This window comes from Amphiprion ocellaris, chromosome 11 (genome assembly GCF_022539595.1).
Source record: "Amphiprion ocellaris isolate individual 3 ecotype Okinawa chromosome 11, ASM2253959v1, whole genome shotgun sequence".
NCBI classification, from domain to species: domain Eukaryota; kingdom Metazoa; phylum Chordata; class Actinopteri; family Pomacentridae; genus Amphiprion; species Amphiprion ocellaris.
The window spans coordinates 17215207-17237868 of NC_072776.1; the positions used below are offsets into that span (position 1 = coordinate 17215207).

The 22662-nt window shown below is 37.9% G+C and overlaps 1 protein-coding gene across 7 annotated transcripts in view; it reads left to right on the plus strand.

The window, feature by feature from the left end:
• pard3bb (par-3 family cell polarity regulator beta b) overlaps positions 1 to 22662 on the plus strand; it is a 234162-nt gene that overhangs the window by 50451 nt on the left and 161049 nt on the right. For all 7 annotated transcript variants that reach the window (XM_055015197.1, XM_055015198.1, XM_055015199.1 and 4 more), the window contains 3 exons: positions 9441 to 9511; positions 17176 to 17259; positions 18316 to 18441. In XM_055015197.1, the coding sequence (XP_054871172.1) occupies positions 9441 to 9511; positions 17176 to 17259; positions 18316 to 18441 (281 nt within the window). The remainder of the gene's footprint in view (positions 1 to 9440; positions 9512 to 17175; positions 17260 to 18315; positions 18442 to 22662) is intronic.

The following is a 22662-nucleotide window of genomic DNA, read 5'->3' on the forward strand; positions in this document are numbered from 1 at the left end:
ATTTTGGTTGAGAGAATACCTTTTAATCTCGTATACTTGCTGCACGTAAACTCAGTGCCACTCACTTACAAGTTCTCCTGCAACATGGTGGGGGAGACAACACTGCTCTGCCAAGCAATAGTATCTTGAAGTCTAGCTGCATACAGAAACTTGATGTGACAATAGTATATGTTGAAACACTTGACAAAGTTTGTTGAACTAATGCAGTAAGAAAGCACTCCAGGATTAACATAGCTGGGGACCCAGAATGGCTGAAAGCACTGAAACCAAGTGAGCCGTCGATGGCAAAATTCCAGTGTAGCCAGCTGCCATTGGGATTCCGTTGCACGTCTCCTTGTGCTGTAAGCAGACAAAATGGATGCTTAAACATTAAGGAAACCTGGTTATATACTGAGTGATAGGGTTATTATTTCAAACATCAAAATGGAATATGTAAAGTGGTCTTGCTGAATTTCAATATGTAAGCAATATGTATTCATTCCCTTTGCATTCTCTGTATGAACAGCAGCTGTGTTCATATAGCATGATTAAACATAACATCCAAAAAGGACATCGGCCAGACTTGGAAATATAGTTATAGCTATACTGAAGGAGTCGGACAGATAGAAACATGAGTAATTTCAAAGAATGATATTTTACAAGAGTTTGAACTCAAATTGAACTGAAGATGAGCTCCTCCATCTGTAAAGTTTACACTCTGGCTTGCATTACTTTACTATTACTATTTATTATATCCCTAAATACACAGTTCACTTAGTGAAAACAAAACTCATGTATTTAATTACCAGAACATAGGCATCCAGTTTTGTGTTTTTATTTTTGGTTGTGTTATAGTTTCATATTCACAGTATATTGTCAGACACAGAAGATCCCTCCAGCTTACTTGTTAAATGAACTCCATGCTTGATTGGACTCTTGAGTAGTGAGCCATTGACCCTTGAGACGTCTTACTGGACAAACATCCTTTTTTAATCACAGGGTATTCCCTTTAGAGCAACCTGTTTGGAAGGTTCAGTTCCTTTGGGTGATGTGATTGGTTCTCAGAGGTGGTCAGCTTCACTGCTCATCGTTGTTAAGGGGGAAATAACTTGTTTGTGACCATACATTTATACGTCATCAAAGTTTAACATTAAAGGACTGTTGTAGTTAGCATGTTAATGATTTCATCCAGTTCCTATGATGATCTACCAGAAATAAACCAGCTAAGGCATGTTATGATTAACAGGTATTTAATTGTAAATTAACTGATTAAAATATTTGACAAATAAGGCAGAAGACAACAGATAATGTATGTTACATTAGCTGAAATAACTAGTTAGCAGTTTTCTATTGGTAAGCAGAGAGCATTGTTGGAGTTCAGCTAGGAAAGTGCCACCATGAGAAAGTCTCTTGTGGCACTTAATACTTACTTGTTTAGTAGACGTACATTTAATCTCACACCTAACATCACAGCTTCGAACAGAACAGTGATTCCCAAAATTACTTTAGTAGTATCGCTGTGAATTGTTGTTACATGTGTTTTCTGCTTTTTATTAATCAACAAGTGTTGTGTTATAGAGCTGTTACCCTTGATTAAAACTCACACCATTTTGGCTTTGTAATAAAATGGGCTAACTGTGTGTCTAGCATAAATTCATATGGAGGTAGTCTGAACAATGAAAACATATTTTGCACAAATGTGAGATCATTTGGCATCAGTTTTCTCCTTCCATTCATGTAACTGACATATTTCCCAATCCCGTCATTCTGACTATGTGGTAGCAATGAGTGCTTGTGAAGATCTGTAAGATTATATTCAGCCTCAGTGTGGTAATCAGTTACATTTTAGGATGAGGATCTTGTTAGTGTAACCCCTTAGCCTACAGAGTGCAACAATGTGTGTGGACAAAAATCGTGATTCATTTTTTAACCAGAAGCTCCAAAAGTCAGAGAAAGGCTGAGTTCATAAGCCAGAGAAAGCAGCAGGCGAGCCAACTGTCAGTCACAGCTGCTCATAGCAACCACACTGCAGACATTATAACCTTCTCCAAGCCTTCAAATCTTATTAACAGAGTAATAATTTACTGAATCAGCAAGAGCATACATGTCAGAGGGCCCAAATTTTGCAAGCAAGATCATAGTCATTTGTTAAAATATTGAGTGAAGTTGACAGTCTTTAAATCAGAGTAAATCAGAACCAGAGATTTCTTTGAAACCATCCTTCTGTGGCTGCTGGTTGAAATGTGCTTTAAGGTGCCACTGCACAAACTTATAGGAGAATTCCAATTCATTTCAATTTAACATATTTCTCATTAATATGGCTATTGTAACTATAAGTGTGATGCTAACTTTGCACTCTTTGCCTCTGTTGTAGAGGTTTGGACTAAAGGCCTTTAGCAGCAATATGCATGAGTTCCCTGAGGCTTTCCAAAGAAAGCAGATTTTTACATGAATCAAACATTTGTTTTCAAATCTCACTGAAAGTAAACAGAGCTGCCAGAGTAGACCTTTTTCTCACTGTATTAGCTTTTACTTGCTGTTGGGAGAGCTGAGCATTCTGTCCAGCTAGTCTCACTGTTTGACATTGGGTCAGTGAAGCACCATCTGCAGGACAGCATTATTTTTAAAGCTGCATATTTATTAGTTGTAGTTCCACAGCAGGGATTACTCTTATCCACTGATACATGGAGATTTTCCACGTCTGTCATCAACAAGTGTCAGTCTGTGCCGTATTCCTCTTTGTCGGCAACAGAGCAGTGAGTGCATGCACACCAGCAGGTTACTGTGGGGCAGTTTTTTCAGGATGTAATGTTGTCTTTCCATTTCTGCCTCTTCCCACAGTCTATGTCAGCCTCACACAAGGAATCCCCTTATTGATCCCTAATGAATTTAGCAAAATGCTCATTCCAGACAGTTAAGTTTGTGTTTCCCTTCAGCCAGACTGAAAACATACGTTTACAATGAATAATCTAAAAATTGCATTATTTGTAAAGCTGCTGGGAGTTCTTCATGCCATTCCTCATTTCCCTTCATTTTTACAGTTGACATGCAAAGTACAAAGTTAGCACGATGCATTAATGGAAGATTCCCGAAGTTCACAAAAGCCACAATTCTCTTTTAAGCTTCAAACTGTGTGACTTTCCATTTGAGTAACATGTCAGAGGACTAAATGTGATACATTGGATTCAGTTTAATTTTTTGAATCTGACATTGAAATAACTGAATTGAACCTGTTACATACAAACATATATGGTTCTACAGTTATGGATTCATCAAGAACAAATGTGGTCAGAGGTGTATGATTGGCTTCATTCTATAATACACAACTGAGCATTTCACAGTGTTCAATGTCTGATAATTGTGGGGAAGTGAGAATTGATTTGTTTCTCTCTTTCAGTTTTTTTTAAATTACTGTTTTGCACTTTCCTTATGAGGTTCTGCAAAATTGTATGTACTACAAAAATGCAGTTTTTTTAAAATCTGAATGTTGAACTAGGTTGAATATGAAACAGCTAAAAATACTTTTAGCCAATTTGTAGAGGTAACAATTTCATGAAAGCAGTCTGAAATTTTATATCCCTAAGCTACGCATACAATGTATATATTATATAGTTCAGTGCAGTCAATACAAATTAGGTGTGAAAATAAATCTCTCTCTATTATTATTCATCTTGCATCTTTCTGTCTCCTTGAAGACCTTCAGTGTCACACATTTTTCCTGTCTATACCTTTCCATCTCACACCTGCTGTGCTGCTGTGTGTTACTCTGTGGAATGTGTCTACTGTAGATAGAGAACTTAACTTTTAGTTTTTCTCTTCCTCATACATCATTTTCTCAGTCACTGTCAATATCTTTTTTTATTTTTTCATTTTTGTCTCCTTCACTGTCCCTTGCCCTTTCTCTCATTCTCACACACGAGCACACAGTCATACTCACATATACCACACTCAGTCACTCCCTCATCTGTCTCTTCTCAAGCAGCCAGGTTCTGATAGAGGTAATGGCTCCGGGTAATTGTTCAAATTGTCACTTGGCCTTTTGGTGAGAGCGATGAGGGGAAGAAAGTACTCTTCTTGCAGTAATTCTCTGTCTTTCTTTGTCTCTGTCTTTTCTCTCACTCTCTGTCCCCTCTCTTTATTTAATTTCGACCCAGAAAGATTTACTGATGCAGCTCTTCCTTTTTTAAATGCCAAGCATAAATGAGTACAGTAAGCCACAGAATCACTCTCTTTTTCTCTCTTCTGTTTTCTGTCATGCCTACAACACACACGCACACACACACACACAGACACGCACACGGATTTGCAGGTTAGTTACCATGTGTTAATCAAGCTGGGAGTACTTGTCCTTGCCTAGAATACTACGGAGGTTAATAAGGCCACACAGCACTTATTTATCATGCCACCTGGGTGTTTTCAATGCTTGTTTGACTACATGTGTCCATTTGGATTCATGTTATTGTGGTTTCAAGACAATCTCACCAGAGGTCTATTGATGTCAAAGTGGATATCAAACATAACTAGGCTAATATATTGTAGCCAGCAACAATCACTTTTAAGCACGTTAACTGTATTTGTCGTCTTAATTGCAATGTTTTCATGAGAGTCACTTTGAAATTTGAATCTTTTATTGTAAAAAGAGTCTTATGCACTTGATAGTGACAAGTATTCTCACCTGTAGGACAATTGCCCTTCTTATTTGCTTTTTAACACTGAATCATGATCAATTGAAATTTTGAAAGCCACTGTTGAAAAAAACTCATTAAATCCCAACAAGAGTTCACCAGAAGGCACATGTGAAATTCTGAAGTTAGCTGGAAGAAAATTCTTTGGTCTGATGAGTGAAAAAAATTGCATTTTGGCCATCAGATTAGTTGCTTCATTTGATGGACAACACTACAGATTTTTACAAATACACCATTCCCCTCTGTGAAGCATAGGTGTGGCAGCATCATGATATGGGGATGCTTCTTGGCAGCAGCCCTTGAGAGCTTGTAAAGGTAGAGGGTCAAAAGAAATCAGCAAAGCATTGGGAAATCCTGGAGAACTGCCTGATTCAGTCTGCAAGAAAACTGCCCCTTGGGAGGAGTGTTGTTTTCCAGCAAGAGAATGACCCAAAGCATGTGATCTAAGCTACACAGAAATTATTTAAAGACAACAGTGGCTGAGTCTGAGCTCAGACCTTGCAGAAAAGAAACAAACTGGTGCATAAAAGTTTACCAGGATGAAAGAAATTAAGTGATTGATGCTCAGAATTTCTTGGGTGAGGACACCCAGGTCCCCTGCTTTATGTGCCCCCTTAATGTTTAGTGTCTGTTGATTTCTTTTTAAATGGATTTGATTGAATTTATTTGGGGGCAATTTAGTGCTTCCATATAGATCCATATTAGAGCTTTAGATATCTACATATAGGGATAGTTTAATAATGTCCTCAATGTCCAGCAATGTCATCTCTTTTAAATGTACCTCAGGCTGCCTAAGTGAGTTCTAAATCAAATACTGTCACACCTTACTCTATGAAAACAGTCATCAATAAATTACTGTTTTTCCTGATGAAGTTAATCCCATTTTGCACGAAACCATCATTGTTAGCTACTCTTACATACACACCCATGCACGCATGTGTGTGTGTATGTGTGTGTGTGTGTCTGCCCCATTCATTTTCATACATCATACACATTGCAAAAGGCATGTGTTAAGATAGATTACCTTAGGTTTATCACTTTCATACAGATGAGCACACATACATACACATACACAAAATGCCCAGTATGCATTACTGCCAATTTATCATACTCACTCTGGGAGTGTTTTCAGGGAACACTTAGCCTGATTGGTCATTCAGTAATTAGTAATATCACTAATAGTTTGCTCTTTTTGTCCGCTTTTAGCAATTATTAGATTGGACCAGAAGCCTAAATGCTCGCAGTCCATTTATTACAGCATAGTTATTCAAGGTAGGATTATCCATCACTGAGTTAAAATGGAAATCCCGCTTCTCTTTATCCAGTTTTTGGAAGGCCACTAATGCTCACAATTATTGATTAGGCTGTCCACCGTTGACAGACTAATGTATTAATTTTTTTCCCTGCAGTTGTCCTCACCATATTTCTAATAAATCTTAGTAATTTAATAACCATATTTTTGATTTCTTTTCAGAGCATTAGGCCTTTCAGTCATTCTTTCTAATCAACTTTTCCTTCTTGTGTAAATAAATTGTCTTTCTTTATGGAGCTGTTTGCACAACATGTTGATAGGATTATTAATTACAGAAAGCTGGGACGTTTTTGAGAATTTTCAGCTTTAATAACACGTGAACATGCACGTCTGAAAAACAAAGTAAAGAGCATTGCAGATGTTGAATCCCTTAGAATAAGAATTCTAACAATGATATTGGCAGCTGCAGTTTCCAAACAACAAGGACTTCAGAGGATCATTCAAATGTTAACAGGAATAATGAGACACAGTTACTCGTTCAGAATCATTTACTTGTTTTAAATTACCCTTTGATAACTAACATACATTGATGGCCTTTGTAATTAATATATTGCTGTTCCAAAGAGCAATTACTGGAGACTGTTTCTATATGCTGTTATTAAATGAGACACACGATTAAGCACCAAAGACTTGACAATTAATGTATAAGCAACTGCTATGACAAAGAGGTTAGTATAATTAATGTTACCTGTCATCCTGTTACTAATTAAGCTCACATGACAGCATCAACAGCTAGACTAGACTAATTGATTTCCAAGCCGCTACACCCCCAACATATGTTACAGTAGTGACTGTCTGTCGTTCACTGTTGAGTCTGATCTCGCCTTCCTTCATCTCTTTTTTATTTCAGATTTTTCTGCTCGCTTATTTCAGGTGTTATTTTTCAACTCAGTCTGGCTCTCTTTTGGTGTCTGACATCTTTCTTATATTTTTGCTCTCTGTTCTCATTTGTGTCAGTTTCTTCTCTGTCTGTTTTTCTCGCTGCCCTTCTCTGACAGGTGGAGAAGGTCAGAGGGCAGCATGGGGGCTGGTGGAGGTCAAAGGTGGAGGGTCATGTTAAGAGTCCATTAGTGCCAATGACTAACACGGAGCCTTATTGACCTGTGTGTGTCTCCATATGCTCACATAAACATGTGCTCAGTGTACCCCTTTGCACAGATATTCCCCGAATGATACTCACATATGTTCATATATGTGTATTTGCAATTCATAATACAAATAAAATTGGCTTTATTTGAAAAATACTTGTATATTTACTCTGTTTGGGGTGGTGCTACAGTTTCCCCAGCTGTAGTTTGTGATTAAAATTCTAAGTATAGACTTTAGAATATTAGGAATTCATTGTATTTGTAGTAGGACTGCACAGTGGATCGGTGGTTTGCACTGTGGCCTGGCAGCAAGAAGATCCCTGGTTCGCATCCCGGCCACGGCCTAGGATCTTTCTGCATGGAGTTTGCATGTTCTTCCTGTGCACACGTGGGTTTTCTCTGGATACTCCAGCTTCCACAATCCAAAAACATGTTGAGGTTAATTGGTAACTCTAAGTTGTCTGTAGGTGTGAACGTGAATGTGCTTGTTTGTCTCTATATGTAGCCCTGTGATAGACTGATGACCTGTCCAGGTGTCCCCTGCCTTCAGCCTATCAGCTGGGATAGACTCCAGCCCCCCGTGACCCCAATGAGGATTAAGCAGTGTATAGATAATGGATGGATGGATGTAATTGTAATAGAATAGAATAGATAACTTTATTGTCTGTTTCAAGTAAAAACAGAAATTCGCCTTGTCAAGGCTGTAAGACAAATTTCTGTTTTTTACTTGGAACAGACATTACATTTGATTAATAATGCAGATTAACAAACAAAACCAATATGTAAAACCTGATCTTAATGCAGACGATGTTGGGTTCACTCCAAGTCTAAATGCGGAAGGTAAGTTTTAAAAATGATGCAATATTGCTATATAATACTTTCTGTTTTAGCAGCAGAAAACATTATTTTGACATACCCAAGACCATGTATTTGGCTTTACAGAAGGGGTGAGTTGAGCAGGACACAGAGGACTAATTGTTGCAGACTCTTTAAAAAGATGCTAAATACAGTTAAAATGTATTGAAAAGATTATATTAAAGGAAATGCTTATGAATATGGGAGAAACCAACATTTCTGAAGTATTTTTGAAGCGTTGTACATCCTGCCATGCCAATAACACTTGATTGGAACTGGATTTTTTTCCTAATGCTGTCAGTATTTATAGTTTAACTCTCAAGAAATATAAAGGACTTGAATTGAAATTGCAACTGCTCATGAGTGTTGCCACGACGCTAAAATTAAGAAGGCAGATGCGGGGCTCACACATTGCCCCACGGTCACACAGTGAGGCAAAACAGGAAATGCAACTTCTATGGTTATTGTAATGCCTTTCTGTTGGGGTTATACACTATAACACCAGTGCAAATGTCGATTTATATTATATAACAAATAGTGCATCCCTAAGAAAGCATTTACATATTAAAATATGCCAGACCGTTGCTCATTGAAACTTTGCTTTTAGTCGCATTGGCTTGTTGAAAAGCAGCTGGCACAGAGGTGACAAAAGGACGTTTTTTTCCTCTGTACACCAATTAAATCAATAGATGTTCTTCACAGTATCTAACAAATACAAAACATAATTGGCTAAATGTCTAAAATCATTACCAGTTTCCCAAAGGTGGACTTGGTTGCTGAGCCGTTCATTATAAAGTGTCCATTCTGTGAACTCACACATATTATATATAGCAGATCTAGGCTGTGGCACATGTGAGTAGTCATATACAGAAGAACATGTATACTGTTACGTGATTTATCTCTTCTTTAGGGAATGAAACATTACTGTGAAACTCACTTCTCTCCATTGTATACAAATACATACACTTAGTGCAAGAACAATGCTGCTGTATAAAGTAATTTTTACGTCTTTTCCTACTTGCATCTGCCCTTTCTGTCCTACTCCTCACTGCCTTTCTCTTGGTTGCCGTGACCATTGACAGTGTTATTTATCACTGCTTGACAACACTGTCTTCTTGCCTTCAAATATTAATTGCTATTTGTACGTCATTCATCAATTAATTTGGCAGCTCCATCATTCCTCACTTCATTCATTCATTCATGCCCACTGTATTCCCTTTTCTTTCAAATTGCAAAGACTAAGTTGTTGAGTTGAGGATTTCAGACTTGCTTTAATACATTAAAAGGTAAAATCAAAACATGTGACTTCCCTTAATTCTACCGCTAAGCCACTGACTTTTATTTCTTTTGTTTATTTACAGAGGATTTTTTTTTTTTTTTTTTTTTTTTTTTTAGTGAATTCATCCACTTGTCCCCTAGTATTCACGTTCAAGTCTTAGGGGTTCAGATAGATTTAATGTGCTGTTGGAGCTTGTTGTTCACTTACTAACAGGACAGCTGTTGTGTTTGTGTTCTCTGCAGGCAGCCAGTCCTGCTGCGGAGAGGCAGGCAGGAGTGGACCGAGCCCAAGGCAAACACACCTTCAGTGGCAGGTCAGTTTATTTGTATGTGTATTTAATTGCTGTCTACCTTTATTTGAATTTATCTTGTTTTCATTCATTTTGCTTGTCGTTTGTCTTGAGGAACCACAGATGTGTTAGATTTGATTAAATGTTCTGATTAAGTGAGTCTATCGCTCCATCTTTTGGACTCTGCATGTTTTATGTAGTTAGTTAAGGATAGGTTTTGTATGTGCATGTGTCTGCATTCATGTTTATTGATGTTTGTGTGTGTGTGTGTGTGTGTGTTTCTGTCCTACTTTTCCTTCATTAAAACAGTATTCTAATCCAGATCAAGGCCCTCACAGATACAGTTAGTGTAAAGAAGCTCCATCATTAGCTGACTACAAAAGACTGCCAAAACAGGGTCAGGGACACACACAAATGCAACACACACAGCCGTAGACTGCCATACACACATGGACTGAAAAAATAAACAGCTGCAAACTCACTTGCATCTGCTTATTTTTTACAGGCAGACACAACTGAACACATAAGACACATGCATACACTAATGAGGGCTGCAGTTAAGAGTGTTTGGGGTGCCCTGTGTGTCCTGCAGGCCTTTGTGGTGTGTGTTTGTGTGTGTGTGTCTGTGCTTATTTTGGCCGTGTGTGGAGCAGAAAACTACCACAGGAGGACAGAGGAGTAGTCAGAGTAAGACTGTACTGAAGTAACAGTATTTGCTATTTGCCTAGCAATCCATACATAGTTATGTGTCTATGCCAGCATAATCAGAGCTTAGATTAAGGTGCATGGGTCATAATTCAAATTTTAGTTGTACTACTATTATTTAGCTTTGAACCTGACATATGCAGCCTTTGCAGTGCAGTGTTTGACCTAGCTAATATGCTCATATTCCATCAAAATGTGAGAATTTAATCAGAACATTGTTTCAGTTTTTGCAAATGCAAGGCATTTAGAAATCACAGGTGTTTGTGTATTTGTCTCTCTTTGATGACCGAGGTCTTATTGTTTCAGTTGGAATATTATTCAAAACTGGTGCACCTACATCCTATATCACAGTTTAGAGACAACTGAGTGATTGAGTCTATTAAATAAAGAATGACGAGAGGTCATATGTTCACTAAGGTTTCTCTGGTCAAGATTTTGGGGCTGTTTATGAATGTTGTGGAAGCAGTGTCAGTAGATAACAATGAGCAATCACAGAGCCTGTTTATCATATTGTATTATTCATTTTTAGAAACTATTCTGAACAACATTGTTAAGTATCAAGAAAAAGTATCGGGAAGTAATAACTGTTTATTTGCTGTCAACACATGCGACATGTTGCACTCTGTCTTGCAAATTCTACTTAATCATTAGCAGCCTTTGTCTGGCTTTGGGAACAGCTTACTTGAACAATTATAGCTTTCCTGTGCAATAAAATACCAATTTATAAAATAAAAGTTGGAATAAATTGTAATTTATAGAGTCCACTGATCAAACTGCTTAGGTTAAATATAAAGGTTTATAATAATAGCAGCTGATGGATTCGAGCAGCTTTAATGTTCACCCATGAAAAGAGTAGCCTGCTGTATGTAATGGGCATAGCTGTAACAATGTTTACTTTTTTTTTGTTTAGCTTTGTCATATGTAGTTTAAATGACAAGACGAAGATAAGTGTTGATTTGCTTATGACATTCCTCATTATATTTCCCTGTTTCTGTCTGTTGTGATGTCTAACCATATCTCAAAATATACTTGATAATTGAGATGTGACCCTAATACCCCCCAGCTTTTCCAGCAGTGACCGTGACACAGATACCAAAACTGTAGTTTTCATTTTTCTCATTTACTTGATTTAATCCCAAGGTCTGTCCGAGACAAAGAAAACACTGTTCTGTTTTAATAAGCATACAAGATCCCACAAACCATGGCCAGTCTTTGCAGTAGCAAGACTAATACAGATTAAAAGTGAATGAGTCCATTGTAAATTTGAAAAAGTGCCTATTACATCAGTGATCAATGTGCTGCTGTCTGACAACACTGACCTCCGCTAATGGACAGTTTATTACTGTGTTTCACAAATGACCAGGTCAGTATGAGCATGCAATTAATCCACAGTTAATTCATAATGACAAAACAAAGTCATATATAGATAACCTGTAAAGGAGATGGAGAAAGAAGATTTTAGCTTTGGCGAGAATAATGTGTGACCCCAGCCTCTCACAGTAACTAACCAACTGCAGGCACAGAGCGCAGACTGAATGAGATCACATGTATGGACAGTTACAGACTTTCTATTGCAGATTGAGGTACTGTGAAACACAGTTTGGCCACCTGCATTCACTGACAAGCAAACCAAATGGGAACAATTTAAGTTTGATCACTTCTCATGGTAGCACATAGTTCATTGCGGTGAATATAAAAGTAAATATTCAAGACACCCACTCACATTTGGTTCATTTTCTCGATAACTTTTATTCTGCACATGTCCTCTCATACACACCCTCACACACATCAACCATCTCAACTGTGAGTAATGCAGAAGTGATGTAATGGTTTTTGTGGTCGCCGGGGAAACGATCCTTGAAATTGCAAAAAAGTCCAAAATGAGTAGAGGAATGCAGCCATAAATACTGGCACAGTAGAGCATACGTTAAACGAACACGTGTGTTTGTGTGGCTGTATATGAGTTTCTGTGCACATTGTGGTCTTCCCAGTGTTGGTGTTTGCGTGTGAGAATTTGTGCACCCTTAAATGTGAAGCTACACCTATAAATACAGTAATGGTCCATCATTATTTTAACCACACTGCATGCACACCAGAAAACTCATTACATTTGAATCAAAATGTCCTTTTTATACAGGGAAACAGATTTACTGTAAATTGGTTTATTGAAATAGCATTTCAAGTATATTATATTTCTTTGTGAATAAGGCACTGTACTAGAAGTGTGTTAGAAGCTAGGAGGTGAAAAGGTAAATAGGTTTCATTGGATGCACAATACAAACTGGAGAAGAAAAGGGTTTTCTTTGTTTAATAGCACCTATTGTAGACTCAAATACTTCCATTTATCACTTGTGAAGAGTCCTTTTATGATGGTATTGCGATACTGATCTTTAGGTTTATTCATCTCTTTGTCTCAGTGTACCTGTGTCTCTGTCAGGCTGCCAATCTACAATGCTGTCTTCTGCCCTTCTTCATTTCCTACCTTGATTCTTCTTCCTTTTGACTTTTGCTATCCCAGGTTTCATTCATCCTAATTATCTTGTTATGGCTCTGCTACCCTGTTAATCTCTTTTTTTCATATTTACAGCAGTATAAAAATACTCTAAAATACTATAATCTTCACTGGTGTTTCACAATATATGGAAATGTTGGATGCAGGGGTTGACCAGTATTTTTTTCTTGTCAAGGTTGATACTGATGCTGTTAGTAATAAAGGTAGTCACTGATAGTTAAAACTGATTTACATTTGCAGAAAAACTGAAAATATTTGTGTCAAAATTTTGACACCACCACAAACTCTACATGTTGAAATGCCTTTGTTTAATTATGTTTTAAATGTTAAATTAAAGGAAACTTTTCAGTATTTGTTTTTCGGTGTAGACTATTACTAGCGATGTGTCATCAATCAGATAGTGCTGTGGGTTTTGCTGTGTTGCCTTATGTGACACAAATATCTGCATTTTTCTGTTATTTCTGACTATTTAATGAGCAAAAATGTCTGTAATTCTTGAGGAACCTCACTTCAGAAAACTGCCTTTACTCTCAGGCTAAGACCTCTTTCTAGGCCTCAAAAATCCTTCAAAACAAGAAAAACCCTACTTAGAGAGAAGCAACTACATCAGAGCCAAAGTAGCATATTTTAAATACATTTATTTAATTGGGAATCCATTAAAAATATCGATACTGATAGTCAGAAAAAATATTTAATATTGGAGCTGATGATACCCTTGACTCATAGTCAGTCGACCCACAATTGTGTGATATCTTTTAAAAACAATATCATCTTTAGCTGTTTGTGCTTTGAATTTCCCTCTCACTGTAAATGCCCTTGTTAATTCTGACTAATAATTATAATATTATTATTGGTAGTATTATTTCACATATTCATTAGACGATGCTACTTGTAGGCATTTGCCTGCCATTTGACTTTTGACTCATTCATTCTTGAAAGAAATTATATTTATTGTTTTTTACATTCCTATGTACATTCATACATTAACCTTTAGTAGTATTATGCATTTTTTGCATTCTCTGTAGTCTGCATCTCTGGTGCTGCACTTAAAAGACTAGCTGAGAGAAAGAGAGTGATAAATAAGGAGAAAGATGAGAGGGTGAATGCATTGAGAGGAAGAGAGTGGTTTGGTATTGCATATCCTTCTTTTTTGTTATTTCTCCTCTGTGTTTCTGTCTTTCATAGCGAGGATCAGTGAAGTGGCAGGTGGATAAAGAGAACACCTGCTCTCTTCATCTCTCTCTGCTTCTTTCTTTCTCCCTCTCTGTGCATTTGGCTGTTTTTTCTCTCTCTCTCTTGTTCTCTCATTGCGCTCCCTCTCTCTTTTCTGGAGTCTCACCCATTTTGTCTCTCTCTCACCCCCACTTCATTTTTTGCATTGATGCAGCCTGTCAAACATCTCACAGAAAAAAAATGAAAAAGAAAATGCAAATGGATCTCAAGTGTGTGTGTGCGTGTGTGTGTGTGTGCGTGTGTGTGTGTGTGTGTGTGTGTGTGTGTGTGTGTGTGTGTGTGTGTGTGTGTGTGTGTGTGTGTGTGTGTGTGTGTGTGTGTGTGTGTGTGTGTTAGAGATCAGAAGCACAGCAGCAGGAAAGGATAGAGGGAGGGGTAGATGTTATTTTCCCTCTCATATTAAGTCTATTCATTAGCCCTGTCTAATTAATTCAGTTTCTCCTCCCTCTTTCATTTCACTATATTTTACTTTCAGACCTCCCTTGCTTCCTACCTTCTCTTCTCCCCTTGTCCCCATTGCTGTTGTCTTCTTTTCTTTTTTATTTTTCTCTCTCTACCTAACTCAAAATTTTTTCCTCCCCTCCTTTCACTTCTGTTGCAGTCCTCAGATTGACAGTCAGTTGTGGTTTAAAATATCACAAGTAACCGTTAGACAGATTGATGTGGAATTTGAAAACTTAAATTTGGCACTTGGAATTTCTATTTATTCTTCTATTTTATGTCCAACAATCACTATGGTCAGTGCTGAATGGAAAATTTTAGTACGTTAAAAACCAACCCTATACATATTAAATTTTTTTTGCCACGCATGAATGCCCTCAGCTGCCTCCTTTGAACCTGGAGGAGCAGCAAGTTCTATTCTGAGCTTCTTCTTGAGAGTCTGAGCTTCTCAACCTTTTGTTGAGCATTAGAACAACCATACTTTGAAATAAACTCTTGTGGAGAACATTTTTCTGCGATCTTCAGGTTGTGACTCAAAGCTCCGAACCATGTGTGAGGATACATGGACTGACAGGCCATGTTTCTGTTTGCAACCATATAATTGTGCTATAGGATGTCAGTCAAACTTCAGCTTTAGAACGGTACTACCAGTTAAATGACACAAAATAAAGTCCATGTTTTTCAGAATTTCTTTATGTTTTCAGAGATGTTTAGTTTTTTTTTTGTTTTTTTTTTACCGTCATAAATAATTTTTTTATTGTCTTGTTGGAAGTGCCTTCAACTTGCGTTCTTTCTAATGGCCAACGAGAGGCGAAAAAGATGCCTGGTTGTATAGGAATCTATGAGAAAAATGACCCTACTTATACCTCAATTTATTACCTCAATGGGCATTTTCCTAATATGTTGACGCATTTTCTGCGTTCAAGCCTCTTTCAATAGAACATGATTTAATTTTTCTAAAATTGTAGCTCAATTTAGAATAAAATAAGTGATAATGCAGGTTTGCTTTAAAGTGTGGCCCACTTGTTATTGACAAATCCTACTCATGTCCTCGGGTTCTAAGTCAGATCCACCCTTTACTTAAAGCCAAGATGGCGGCAGCCAAATTCCAAGCTTAATAATGGCAGTTCGTACATTGATGGCTGCGTCTTTTAAAAGCAGACTATGTGAACAGTGGAAATGTGTTTTACGTAAACAACACATTCAGATATTATGTGTTTGTTAAGCATGTGTAATGACTGAGTGTACTGAGTAATTTTTCCAGTGCACACGGTCTGCAATCAAATCTGCTCGGAATCAGTGCTTAGTTTTGAATTGAGCAACTCCACATTATTGAAATAAATAATGCTTTTGGTTCTTTCATCTTTCTAAGCTCTGTCCTTGCCTCCCACTTCCTTCTCCTGTCTTGCAGTTCTTTGTCTCCTGTTGTCTGGATTAACTCAAATTTGCTGAGTAGCGATGATGCAGCATCAGCTTTGTGTGAGTGTATGTGTGTTGTGTGTGTGTTGTGTGTGTGTGTGTTTGTTTGTCTGTGTCTGCGTGTGTGTGAGGTAGAGAGAGACAGACAGAGACAAAGAGAGAGGGGGAACTTGTTTTTGCACTTTGCATCTCTCCCCTGTTGCCACCCACCATCATCAGTAACCCTCTCTCTGGGGTTTATCAGCATCTGTACTGCTATCAGTTGATGGGGGTTTAGGGATGGATGGATGGTCTAGAGAGAAAGAGGGAGACAAAACGAGCAGACACAGTTACAGACAGAGAGGGGAGGGTAAAACGAAAGAGCACAAAAACGAAGTTCAGACAAACTCACTTAGAAAAACACACACACACACACATAGGGAGCAGAGAGAAGGTCAGGAGAGGATTAATGGCTGTGCTCTGATAGATAAACTAATCAAACAAACAAAGACTTCAGCACGCACACACATTAAAACACAGGCTGAATGTAAAGCAGATACACACTTGAATAATCCAAACTAGACAGAGACATTGAAAGATTGAAAGCGAGGAAGAAACCCATGGAGAAGAATGGCGCGAAAAGTTTTGACAAACACACACACAGCACTCTGCACTTTTATTGACTTTGAATAGAGTGCTGGCATTCCCTTCTCTAAGGGCTGGGTTGGCAATCATGGATTAAGTCCTTGACAAAGAAGTATTTTTAGCACAATGAATGCATCAATGGAAAATGATGTGTCAATCCAGGATAGTACTTTTCTAAACTTTACCTCAAGAGACACATGCTTTCAAGACAGTTTATATTCTGCTCTCTGTGTTTGTATTTGTGTACCACCACATGTGCTGCCTATCCTGCTTTTTTGTCTTCATTTTCCCTCTCTGTCACATCCTTTTTTTTTTGTGTCTACATCATGTTTTATTCTCTGCATGTATTTATAAGGTTGAATTGATGTTTTTATATTGGCAATGTATGTTTTACAGTTTAGTTTTTGCTGCTCATAGTGATCAACCAGCCAGATGTGCTCACGTGCACCTAGAATTTAGTATTGGACATTGAAATTAAATTTGTGTCCTTCTTGGGATCCACACATACCATAATAACAAGCAGATAGTCCAAAATGTTTGAATTATACAACTGGCCTATTTTATGCTCACTCTTCTTGTCCGAAATTGGCAGATATTCTATTTTCTAATGGCTGTTATAGGTCAAAGCTGCCATTTATTTTAATGTAAGAGAACTCGTATTGCATTTTAGTATATTACATTTCCTCCAACTGATTCAGTTTTTGTCGATTTTGTGTACTTGTGTGTTCAACTGTCTGCATGTGTGTCTGTGTAGCCTGACCAGAATGGTGGAGATCCTGGGAGAAGACAGCCCTCTGGGAATCCACGTGGTTCCCTACTGCTCATCACTCAGTGGACGGTGAGTTGAGTGCATGGAGATGTACAAAAAATTTATTCACACACTCACGCACAGGTTCATGCTCACAAAAACAACACATATTCGTCTATATAAGCCCAATTGCTGCACTTGAACTCCCCAAAATCTTGTCTGTTTACCAGCTGTGCTAATGTTATATTCCCATAATCCTATTCTAGACTTGTAAGGAATTGTGACACATGCATGGCAGTACATAAGCATGGCAACCACACACACAAACACACACACACACAATGGTGAAAAAGAAGAAAAGGAATACAGAATACAGCTATGCAAGGCTTTTCTTTGGGTGTATGACAGTCAGACAGTGGATAGGGGATTTCCTAAAGAAAAGCAGGATGACTTTTTATGACTGTTCTCATGACTCACCTGACCCTACCAATCTCCTCCTTAAATTCCTCTGTCTGTTCTCTTTTTTTCTCTACTCTGTCCTCTTTCCTGTACACCAATTTCTTTTCATCATTTTACCATCCCCTTTACTTAGTTTCATGCTTTTGCAGCACCAGTGTCATCATCTCTGGTTTAATCAGCTATGTATTGGTGAGGAAATGGTAAAAGTTGAGGACAGAGAAGCTTGCATAGCTTTGCTGGCTGCTTGTGCACCATTTATATCTCTGTGTGTCTTCTTGGATGTCTGGCTGATTACTTGCTTACCTGCCAGTACTTTTCAGTCTGTTCTATGATTTCACTGGCTGTTTGTATATTATTTTATATATTTCTCTTTTTCACATGCTAACCTGCCTCTGCTCCTTTTTTATCTTGTTTTTATGTGTTTGTGTTGTCTTGTTATCTGCTAGTCAACCTGTGACCCCTGCGCTCCCGTGTATGTTTTTTCCAATTAATAGAGGGTCATACAAGTCATCGAGCGTAATCTGACAAAGCCGTGTTGAAATTAATCGTCCAACACCTCTGAAAGTAATTTTAAGAAAGTGTGCGTGCTTGTGAATTTATACATGAATACAATCTTTTTTAAAAAATGTAGAGGTATTGAGAACATCCCTTAATCTTCCTTTCTCTCATTGCGGGTTCTCCTATCAGGGCTCTTGGTCTGTATATCCGTGGAGTGGAGGAAGAAAGTCGCTCAAGAAAGGAGGGCTTGTTTCAAGAGGATGAGTGCATTGTCAAAATCAACAACACTGAGCTCATGGACAAGACATTCAGCCAGTGAGTACAACACCATTTGTCTGAGATGGGCCTACAGAGTTCAAAAGTGTGTCTGTGATGACGAATAGCATGTCGAGTGCTTAAGGATTTTAAAGAACAAAATCCGTGCCTCTATGTAGCATTAGAATCCTCACATTTTGCTGTTATGATAGTGATGAGACGATGGATAGTGAGAAATGTCAGTACCATAAATACTGCGTACTTGCAAAAAGGATCAGATAATTTTCCATCCTAAATTGCTGTTCCATCTGTTTTTTTGGTTAATGGAGTGATATAGGTCCTCTATTTTGAAAACATTCAGCTTATCCAGATTGCTGAAAAGCAACATATTTTCTCACTTAGATGTCAGTGTAGCCAACCAGATTTTTTGCTACATACAGTATGTTGGAGATTCTGGCCACTACTAATTAAAGACCCCCCCTCTGGTAAAATTCAAGTTTTTTTACCTTGTTAATATGTCCATATGGTGGTTTAAAATGCTGTGAACAGTGTACCAATGCCAGTCTGAAAAACATGAATTCAGGCTGTCAAGTTTGCAAAAACAACAAACCTGGGATCACTCCCATCAGCTTGAGGGGTGATACTTTCTGTGTTGTGATTCTTCATCGAAATTGGTTTCCAGGTCAAACATGTGTGGCTGAACTACTTCAGTATTGAAACTTGTCATTTACAATGTTTGAGTAGAGGTTAACTAGTGTGCTCTATCTGCACAAAGTAGCAGAAAGTGGGTGGAGAAAGAGGCAGGGGTGTTGGAAGGTAGGGATTGTTTACAAGGAAAGACTTCTAAATCAAGAGAAAGGTTTTTAGGGGTTTAATCAGTGCTCAGGAATAAATTTTAAAGTGATTTTAAAGAGCAAATAAAGGACAAAGAAGGCTTTCTGCATGGCTATAAAGATTGAAAGATTTTATGTGAATTTGATTTGAGCACTAATTTCCAGTTATATTAATTTGCAGATCTTTTAGCTACTGTGATCATTCAACATGATCTAAAAAAGTACAATACAATCAAAGTCTACTCATGAGTAGGCATATTTCATGTTTAAATCCATTTTAGGTCAGGTCCAGTGTCTCTTTTATTCAATTCAGTTCAATTACATTTTATTTATACACTGCCATTTCACAACATAAGTCATCTCAGGGCACTTCACATAGCCCATTACTCTTTTTCTTGCTGTCTTTTCTCTTCTGCGCCTGTTTCCCTTTCCATTGTCAGAGGGCTTATATTACTGATGTACTGCCACCACAAAGAACAGCAGAAAAGACATTTGGCAGATGTTCAGAGAGCGTTGCTTCCGAATTAATCTATGTATGTGTGCAGGGCTCTTAGAGTTGGCCTTTGTGCGTATGCTTGTTCCATGTCATTCCTTGAAGGAAACATTTGTTCAAGATTCATTTGAGACCAGATGTTTCTCGGTAGAGTTTGCTTACTTACTGTGCCACTGAAACGCCTGAGTAGAAATACATTAACATGACTGTATTTGTGGGTGTAATATGATTACTTTGCATTAAAATGACAAAAGACACACCTGTAAAATGACTGCCACAGATTACAAGTCCTGATGTGGATGTTACAATGATTAGAACACATTACAGTGACTATATAGTCCACACAACAGTTCCTGTCCAGCGTTCAGTGTGGTAATGAGATTATGTGTGAGGTATTTTATGCTGTACTGGAGGTAAATGGATTATCTTTGGAGAGGTTTGCACCTATTGTTCAAAGACAGGTGTATTGTGCCGTGTGTGCTCTCTTACTAACACCAGTTCACACACATGCACACAGACAGGTTTTCACCCTCACACATTCAGTCTTAAACACATATGCAAGTGAACAAAGGAAGCCAAATTTTAATAACAATGAAACAACGTGCTCTTAAATCTTGCATGAGATATATCCAGACCATTTCTTAACATTGACACAAATACTATTGCCAGCATTGTTCCGTCATGGCAGGTGGTACTGCAATATGTAGCTTGATCCAGTGAAATAAGTGTAAGTAGGCCATTGGAAGTCCACTGATCACTGTGAATGCTGCACTTACACTCTGTCATTGTCCCTGCTTGGCAGCTGTATTGACACAATCTGCTTGATTAGAATATCGTTTTTATACAATATATGCCTGCACACGTCCAATCAGGAGCAATAATGATATCATCCTTCCACAATGGCCCTATTACACAGGTGAACACACACCACTTTTATATCTAGTGTCATTGTACTGTATTGTGTCCTCAATACAATGAAGATCACTTTAAGTGTCATTATTCAAGAAGGTGTGACACAAGCACTTGCTGCGACTGCTTACTGTGTTGAATGGGTTCATGATGCAAATCCTGTCGAAGAAGAATGAAGGAGAAATGACCACCTATACACACACTCACCCACTCAGAGACCAGTTTTGCTCAGTGCATCATTCACAGATGTTGGCCTTTGGATTTAAATGCAGAATAAAATCAATGGGTTGCTCAGTAGTCTATGAAGGTTGACAGGCATACTATACTTTATGTGCACAAAATGGCCATTTGTGCTCACATTAGTAATTTTTACTTGTTCAGTAGTCATTTGTACTGATGCTGATGTTCGGTGTATTAAATTACAATTTTCTTACCTTTGCCTCCTGTATTCACAACATACAGTCTTTAGTTTGCAAGCAAACATATCCATGGATGTCTTTATGTGTAACAAAATACTAGATGTGATGCAAATTCAAATGTTCATTACGTTGACCGAGGACTTTAATAGGAACACCAAATGAATACTCTGTAGGACATCTATTTGCTCTCAAAATAGCCTCCATTCTTGTTGCTATGAATTCCACAAGATGCTGGAAACATTCCTTTGAGATTCTGGTAAATGTTGACACGATTGCATCACATTATTTGTGCAGATTTGTCACGCACATTTGTGCTGCGTATCTCCCGTTTTACTGAACGTGTTGTATTGGATTCAGATCTGGTGACTGGTTAGGCCCCTGAAGTACACTGAACTGCCTGTGATGTTTATGAAACTGGTTTGTGAGGACTTTTGCATTGTTACATGGTTTCATGTCATTGGAGGTTGGGTGAAATAAAACTGCCAAGTCAGCAACAATATGCATATAAGCCATGCATTCAAACCATGATTGATTGGTCTTAAGGAGTCCAGAATTTTCCGAGAAAACATTCACCCCACTGGCAGCCAGGACTGTTGACACAAAGCAGGTTTAGTCCGTGGATTTATATTATTGATGACAAATTCTGACCCTCCCATCTCTGTACCTCAGCAGAAATAACTGCATTTTCCAGTTTTGCTGAGCCTGTGGCCCTGTGCCCATTGGAGACGGATACTCATTCTGAGATGCTTTTCTGATCACCACAGTCATAAAGAGTGGCTAACTCCTCTGAAAAAAGTTACCTTTTGCCATCTCAAACCAGTTTGGGTAATTTTCCTCTGACCTACCTCATCAATAAGGAATTCCCATCTGCAGAACTCCCGCTTTGTAGATGTGAGTAAACTCTGGAGACTGAGATCAGCAGTTTTCAAAATGCTCTAATCAGCCTGACTCATACCAACAATCATGCCATGGTCAAAGTCACTCTGATGTTTGATATATTTGAAGTGAACATGAACTGAAGCTCCTGACCTGTGTCTGCATGATTTTATGAATTGAACTGCTGCCACATGTCTGGATGATTAGGTAATTGCATGAATAAGCAGGTGTACAGATGTTCTTAATGAAGTGCTCTGTGAATGTGCTTTAAGCAAACTTGAGTGATTGTTTAAAAATCCTTCACACAATTCCATTTTATCATCCAAGTATATCTATAATAGTTTACTAAGGTCCACTTATATTAAAGCCATATTTAAAGTAATTTTATTTCGTTTTTCATCTATTAAAAGATGGATATTATTCATAAATGACTTTCTAAACATAGTCTCCAGTTACAGATGGTTATAATCATTATCCATGTAATAATAATCTAGGCGGGAAACAATAGGAGTGTAATCCAATAAAATTTAAATAAACTGGATTTGCTCGGTCGGTTATCTGAGGTGAATGATGGTGTGTACCGATCGCTCCTGACACAACGGTCCCTCTAACTTATTTAGCATGATCTGATATAAAGTAATTCTCTGCAAAATGATCTTTTTTATAGATCATGAGATTGATGTGGCCTTTTGTACAGGTGTCATGGTTCTGTGCTCCTGTTCTGTCCTGTCTTGAGCTCAGTGAAGCTAAA